This window comes from Vicugna pacos, chromosome 10 (assembly GCF_048564905.1).
Source record: "Vicugna pacos chromosome 10, VicPac4, whole genome shotgun sequence".
Classification (NCBI taxonomy): Eukaryota; Metazoa; Chordata; class Mammalia; order Artiodactyla; family Camelidae; genus Vicugna; species Vicugna pacos.
In genome coordinates, this window is record NC_132996.1 from 2,850,493 (window position 1) to 2,858,574 (window position 8,082).

Below are 8,082 nucleotides of genomic sequence, written 5' to 3' on the forward strand. Positions count from 1 at the left end.
CTTACTAACCCTACAGTTAGTTAATACCCTTACGATTTAATTCATCAAAAGCAATCACTTAAGCATTGTACGTGGGCATGTTTGTGGCCTGCATTCTCACAGGCTGCCAAGCACGACACAAACACGAGACTAAGTTCATCAGGAAATGAGTGTGCACGTGACCCAGTGCCACACCAACTCATCTACTGCCCTGCGCCACAACCACAGCAGGAGGCGCCATAAAATCTACAAAATTCTTCTGCCAGCTCTGAGATGACAACAGTACTTACAGGTTCCGGGGGCCTTGTGCCAGCCAGGGGAGCACACACATGCAGTGCTGTTGCACTGGCCAGGGGCGGGGTCCAGCCAACGTCCTGGCTGTTTGGCATCGGACTGTACACTTGGACATTTCTGGCCAGTCTTCTAACCACTGAGGAAAGGAAAGCCAACACACATTTCTTACATCTATTTACACGTGTCGAGCTTTTGTTATCACTCTTCCTGAACTTCCACTGTGCAGCATGATAAAATACTGTCCTCCTTAAACTTTGAATTATCTACACACAAAAGCAGATTAAAACCCTCCGAACCCAAATTTAGCCAAACTTAGCCAACTAGGGTCTTGGTCTCTACAGACGCTAAGTTGTTGCCAATAAAAACAAGGGAGTAAAAGTAGTGGTACTTTGGGTTGGCCAAAAAAGGACAAGGGATGAGGCGCAAGAAATTGGAAAAGCAGCTGCAGCTTTCCAGCAGAGGTCATGGAGAGAGAGACAAGAGGATTCTACCATCTCCGCCTCTAAATGAGAACTGACAACACCGAGGACGCCCATTTAATCCGGGAAGCTAGGTTAGCCAGTTTCAATCATTCATTTCTTCTCATTCAACAAACAGACACTGAATGTCTTCTGTGATTCAAAGAAAAGGAAAAACATAGGGAGAAATCAAAGATACACTCAGTTCGCAATTAACTGCCCCAAAAGGGACTTAGAAAGACATGCAAATTAAATCCATGTATTAACTCCAAACTCCAGTTTAGCAATAACATCATTTTTCTAGATCACTAATCTTTTGCCAAAAGAAGTCATCCACTTGCTTTCTTTAAGCCATCAGCACCTATGTTTTTAAGCCAACAAAATATTTAGAGGTATGCACCAAAGCCTTTAAACAATACTACAAAGAACTGTAAAACCACTATAAACTGGTTTCTCAAAATGTCAATAGAAAATAAAAGCACATAAATTTTCAAAGCCAAAAAGCACTTCATCAGCAGACATGTGCTATCAATTAACGTGACCAACAGATTTCAACAACTGACACTGAAAGCCAGTGACAAAACACTGCTTCACACAAATCTATCAAGCACAAAGCAAAGCTCACGAACTTTTTGTCAGTGACAGAGAATACTGGTAACTGTATACACACTTAAGAATCCTGAAGCTATCATTTCAGAAAAATGTCATTCATTTTTATTTCATACACTAAAATATTAACAACTGGTGGTGTTAGGAGGTAAACTATGGGTAATTGTTACATTTTTATTCCATCATAATGAATCCCCAAAATTTCTTTACACTTTACACTATACTAAAAAGCAAAATGCATCATGAAAATGCTAAATTTTTCTGTCTTCTTACTTTCATGTCCTTCCAGTGCCTACTGTATGCCCTCCATCACCCTCAGGATAAAGGGGAACCACTGTAACATGTACAGGGCATCCGGCTGCAGACTCCTAAGAACAGCATCATTGGGATTCCCAGGGATTAGCACCTGAAGATTTTAATAAAATGTAAAGTACTTGATTTGAAAATCTTGTACGAGAAATAATACTTTGAACAATAAAATACTCAAAATATTAACTCAAGACCAAGTCAAGATGCAGGTTCTGTAATACTGGGAGCTAAGGATGTGCCCCATACAAACTGTTGTAAGAGTTGATGAAGACTTACCTGCACATGCCCTCACTCCTTCCTGAGAAGTCCCTGGAATGATTCGACTCCCCAGCCCCAGTCTCCCAAAAGCCCCCATCACCCGGGCTCTAAGGCCCAAACCAACTGCCCTCCTTCACGTTCTACTGAAGGAACATGGCCTCGTTCAGCGCTACGGTAAGCTGGTTAACTCTTTATCTCCACTTTGCAATCTACAACTGAACCTAAAACGCACTCTTCCCTACAGGAAATAATGACCAGTTCCTCCGGACAACCTACTGTTACTCCAGAGATGAGCTTGTACTGACCAGGATTTCCCTCCGCGAGGTCCCAGAGAACGTGCAAAGTGCTGGTGGCAAGGGCCATGCATTCTGCGGTTCCTCACGGCAGTCAAAGGTTCTGAAAGGCACAGAAAGCACATCACGTGTGACCCTAACAACCCAGCACACATGAAGCCCTGGTTTACTGAGGGGTCCCGGGAATCCTACAGCAGGACCCCTTTAGTAGGCACCCCACAAATATCTGTTGAAGTAGTGAATAAAGGAAAAAAGGTCTGGGATCATCTGGTACATGTCTCATCCCTCCACAAGGTATTGCGGCCTCACAGCATTGTCTCTGTTATCCTAAAAGGTAATAAACACCTTTCTCCAAGACCAGAGACAGATAACTGCAGTAAGGATATTAAAGACAATTTAGCTCTTGGGGGGAGGGTATAGCTCCGGGGTAGAGTGTGTGCTTAGTGTGCAGGAGGTCCTGGGTTCAACCCCCAGTATCTCCATTAAAAACAAATAAATAAAGCCTAATTACCCCCCGCCCCCACCAACAAAAAAAAACAACAACCAGAAACAATGAAGATCATTACTAACATGCATTTTTAAAGGTTAACAAAACTCCGTGCCACCCCAGTGTTTGCAGTGGAAGATGTGACTCCATCCCCACGACGGTTACTGACACAGCCACAGAGTCCAGGTTCACTTACCGGTCTCGCCTCTTCCCATCATCCGACCTCCTTCCACATCAGGATGCAGGGAGGACAGGGTGATGGTGTAAGGAGCAATGGGCTTCAGCTTCTGCAGGACCACACGTTCTGTCATCCGCCTATCCTGGTCTGGAGTAAAACAGGGCTAAGCGTCAGCTTCGCTCTCTCCAGCTCACTCATCTATCAGAAAAAGCTCTTTCTACGGGGGAGTTGTTTGAGAACTTTGCCAAGATCTGGAAATGCGTTCCAACATGAAAGTGTAAAATGTATCTTAGGGGATCATTTTAAATGTAAACTAGGCCGCTTACATCATAAAAAGGATTTTAAGCCTTAAACTGGTGACCTTAAAAAGATATTCCAACTGGCAAGTGGCCAGCACTGCGAAATTTCATCCAAAACACGTCTCACAGATCTCTTCTCCGAAAAGGCATTAGTCCTAAGTGAGCTGCAAGGGACCTTGAAAACACAGCAAAGAACTGTGTAATACTAGAGGGCACTCAGTATTATTCTCACCTTTTTACAGATGCTTTTTACTTGCTTTAGAAGCACGTTAAAATGATTCAGCTAAAGATTTAAAGCTTTTTGGTTTCCCCCTCCAAAACTGCTCCTCAACCAGCATTAGCTGTGCAGACTACATGACAGGACGCCCTGCCAAGCCACACTCAGGCAGGGTGTCCCAGTCCTCTCCCTGATTCCAGCCTGTTGGAATGAAGCATCTTCAATATCCTTCGGTTATGGAGTTTGAAGGCTTTTTTTTTTTTTAATTCATTGCTTAAGGCCATCTCGCTATCCTGTTGAAAGAAAATTCAGGTGCTTTGTTAACTGTCTACTGAGTTCAGATGTTTATGCCATACTAATTAAAATCACGTGAAAATGGTAGGCTGCCCGCAGCAGGTGCACATCCGGATGGCTGGACGCACTAGCATAGTCCAGATGTTTCCCACCAAGCACCATGCACTTGAGCAGTCTGGGTTTCAGAAAAAACCTCAGTGGATCACTGGCCTCATCCTCATGACGAGCGAGCTGAGCTACAGTGGCTAACTTGGACAAGACTTGCAAATTTGGGAGTTTGAGATTTGCAAATGTTAAAAACAGATTAAAAAAACAATTTTCTGTATAGCCCAGGGAACTATATTCAATATATTGTAGTAATCTTTATCGGAAAAGAATATGAAAATTAACATATGTATATATATGCATGACTGAGACATTATGATGTACACCAGAAACTGACACACTGTAACTGACTATACTTCAATGTAAAAAATAACACTAGAAAAAATTCGTGTGTGAGGTTATGTTTCACCATCTGTCACACCTGAGAATGACAGCCTTGAATGGTGATGGCCCTCTGCAACGTGGAGGGTCAAGCCACCAGAGAAAGCCACAGAGAAGGAAGGCGAGGAGAACGGGTTCTCGCACATTCTGCCCCAGCCTCATTAGGAGTTAACGGACAGTCCTGCAGAGGCCACTTTGTCTGATGCAAACAGGAAAAAAAGAAAAAGAAACCAAAACCACCTCTAGGCTCGGCACCCCCAGATAAGGAGTGTTAGTACTTTGATTCTGTCCCCTCGCTCAGCAAGCACTGCATGCAGGTCCCTGGGTCGGCACCTGCCCTGACCCAGACACAGCACACTGCAGCGAGGGCCCTGGGGACAGCGGCTACAGAGCCGGCTCCACCAGACCCCACATAGGACTGACCTTCCTCCTAGTTTGGCCCCTCTTCTAAGGGGCTGATCTCACGGGGCTGGTGCCGTGAACAAGCCAGTGCACATACCATACTCGCAGGGCACGTGACACAGAGTATGAGCTCAGAAAATGTCAGTCTCACCAGCAGAAGTGGGCACCAAACACCCACATGTAAGTGACAGTTATGTTGTAGACTAAGGAATGCGATACAGCGGCCACAATGGAAGTTTCAAAGTACACCATTCAACTACTTATGAAAATTTCTACATTATCTATAATATAAATTCTATATTAAGTTTTTAATATAATCAGAAAACAATCAGAAATTTGTCCAGAAACTGTCAAAATATTACAAAGAATGCAGGAAAATGGAGATTATTTTTGAAGAGGCCAAAGTTTCATAAAACAGGCAAATCCACTGATGTGCTCGTAAGGTCTGTATCTCAGAGAGACTCACACAAGCCAGAGAAGCAAGAGGAAAGGCATGTGACTGAGGAACCTCTGGAGGGAGCGAAGGGTCAGCTGGTTGGGGATTTGCTCATTCTCTCAAATACTTATCGAGTGATAGGATCTAAAACACTCTGGGGAAGTGGGAGGTTGCCAAGGCTGTCCAGCTCCCCATTTCTCCAGGCACGAGTGGGAGCAGGATCTCCCCAGGAGTGTCCTTGAGAGGCACAAAGGACCCCCAGGGTGACCAAGCTGAAGCATCCATTCTCATACCACAGGGGACACACCCTTCAACCAGGTCTGGGAGGGTAAACACGGGGAAAACACAAAAAAGAAATGGTGACAAGTGAGCAAGAGCACAGGGTCTCGCCGCTGTGCGTCCGAATCAGGACACGGGGATGAGATGGTGAGTCCTCCCACCAGGCAGGGACAGCAGGGACCAGTGAGGAGAGACAGTGGAGGTCAGTGTGGGAGGTGGAGCCCACACTTCCCTGGCTCGCAGTTCCTTCACAGCCGTAGGCGGTTAGGGGGACCCAGGGATGATATGGCCAGGCACCCTACCTCTAACCGTGCTTCCAGAGGGAGGAGGACAGACAGACAAGGTGCTCACAGCTGGCAGGCACCATCACAGGTACACAGGGACAGGGACCACCCTCCTGAAGGTGTGGGGTGGGGAGACTGGGAGGAAGCAACAGCAGGGGGACAACAGTCACACTCAGGACAAGAGCCCCCATCTCCGGCTGAGACACATTCCTAGGCATCTCCCTGAAAGCACTGTGGGAAAAAAGAAGGAACACAAGACCAAGAAATCCAAGTTATCCACCAGAGATACAGACACTAAACTGAAGGAGACTGGGGGACAGCCAGAGCCCAAAGACCAGCTCCTGAAACCCAGTTTCCCATCTGGTCCTGCAGAGATCCTGGAAATATGAGGAAAAGGTCATTATACCCTCTCGTGGGTTGTGTATGCACGGTTTGCTTTTGGCTTCCTTCCAAGTCTGCTGTAAGATACAACCATGAAAAACACTCTGTATTTGTACAACTGATGTATGTTATGTAAACCGACCCCTTTAAACTAAGTCTACCATGAGAGCATCTTTTACAACTTAGCACTAGAGAAAATCTTGTCCTCCCTGAAAAATGTGCATGCAGTGTGCCCCCATCAGGGCTTGTGTTTCATGGTTTTGTGATTTGCCTGCCAGGAAACTCAGACTCAGAGTTGATGTCACAGGACTAGAGTAACCCTTGTGCTTACCGTATTCCTTTGCTCTGATTGTTTGTTTCTCTTTTATATTTCTGCCTTGTCCTTCTGTGGTTAAGCTGAGCCAAAATGCTGTTTGGAAAGTGGTGGCAAACCATATGTAAACAAGTAAAAAAACACTAGAAATAACAAACACCTAAGTTTTATGGTAAGTCAGCAAATGGCTTGATTATGCCCAGTGCAGGACGGCTCAAACTGGACCCTGAATTTATTTCTTCCTGATCATACTGGTGGACACATAGTGATTATTTACCACGTGCTCTGTTCTGCCTTAGTCATCAATTAATGTAATCCTCCTGACAACACTGTTGCATTAACATTCCATCCATCCCTCGCTTAGAGATGAGAGGACTAAACCATAATGAGGGCAAACAGACCGCCAGAGCCATCCAGCCACCCAAGCCAGGTAACTCCAGAACCCTCCCTCCCGACCGCTACCCACACGGCCAGTATAAAGCTGCTGGCTGGCATCATGCGAGAATCTTAGGGCAAATTTCCATGAAGCGTTAAGATGATCACTTTATGTTGCCTGGCTTAGAATACATCCTCCATGGGCTCTAGGAGATCGTTTCATTATTTTTTCTCTTTTGTGCAGAGCATAGCACATATTTCAAAGACAATGACCACTGAGATTCACAAAGTTACTTTAAAAATTTTTTGCTGTAACTAGCATGGGCTGGTTGCAAATGTTTATTCCTTTTTAGCAACAAATGTCACCCCACAATGAGAGCTGTAAGAGGAAATTTTTAGGGAAATAAAAGCCCTTACATCCCATATGGTGGCTGGACAGAAACCACTTCAAAGAGGGATTTCTTGGTTTGACAAATACAGAACTGGAAATGAAGTGGAAGTGACAATTTCAGGTCCAACTTGACATCAATGAAGTTGCAGGACCAGAAGTCTCCATCCCTGCTGCCCACCCACGGCCAGATCGTGCTGCCCTGGGTACCGGTTTCCTTTCCAGACTGGCTGCCCCGCCCCAGCCCCGGAGGCTGTGCAGTGATGGTCCCACATCCTTTAGATTTACTTCCTAAACTTCCCTCAAAGCAGGTACCCTTCTTGGCTACAAACAAATCCCATGTTCCTCATGGAGGCACTTACTCCTGGGAGAGAGGTGGGGTCCTGACTTCCTGAGCCCATCAGCCCACCAGGAGCCATCCTCAAGCAGACAGTGAGTCCACCACTGCCAGATCCCGCAAGTGGGCCAGGCCGGCTCTCCAGAGAAGTCACCGTGCAGCTGTCCTGGAAGGCCAGATGGCACAGGCCACAGAAGCTGTCCTCATCGGACTGGTGAGCTGAACTCCTATGGAGATGCTCCAAGGAAGGCAGAGCCTTCAAGAACACACACAGTCCAGCCCAGCATGGGGAACCGTCAGCGCCAAATCCGGAGACGTGTTCCCTAAGTCACCCAACTGAAGCTCCTCGTGGCAAGTGTGGGAACTGCCAGAAATGGGCGCTCCCCCCGATAGTGGGCTGAGAGTGAGGGACCCCTTGAAGGGCTGCCTGACCAAGGCTCTTACCACAGGTGTGGCCAGCGCACAAACCACACAGAAAAAAGCAGAGCTGGCTCTGCACGTGGACATCCCCTGCCTTTCTCCCAGGAGGGCCACGTCAGCTTAGACCTGCTGTTTGCAGCTACTGTTAAGCCCTGGAAGGGGCTCATGCCATAAACATAACGGCCCTTCTAACAGTGGTGCAGGAGTTAAAGAGGAGTCTGCAGCCCTGCACCCCCACCATCCACCCCAAGGCTCACAGCTTAGCTCCCAGAAACCAGCACGTTTGTTGCAAATAAACCTGAAATC

General features: G+C 46.4%; 1 protein-coding gene across 1 annotated transcript in view; it reads right to left on the bottom strand.

Moving 5' to 3' along the window:
• Window positions 1–7,548, bottom strand: part of LOC107034774 (ankyrin repeat domain-containing protein 26-like) — a 78,505-nt gene extending 70,957 nt beyond the window's left edge. The window contains exons 1-4 of the mRNA XM_072970752.1: window positions 7,382–7,548; window positions 6,275–6,352; window positions 2,884–3,012; window positions 2,213–2,303 (exon numbers count right to left, since the gene is read on the bottom strand). Of these exons, the coding sequence (XP_072826853.1) occupies window positions 2,213–2,303; window positions 2,884–2,998 (206 nt within the window). The 5' untranslated portion in view covers window positions 2,999–3,012; window positions 6,275–6,352; window positions 7,382–7,548. The remainder of the gene's footprint in view (window positions 1–2,212; window positions 2,304–2,883; window positions 3,013–6,274; window positions 6,353–7,381) is intronic.
• Between the last annotated feature and the right edge of the window lie 534 nt (window positions 7,549–8,082).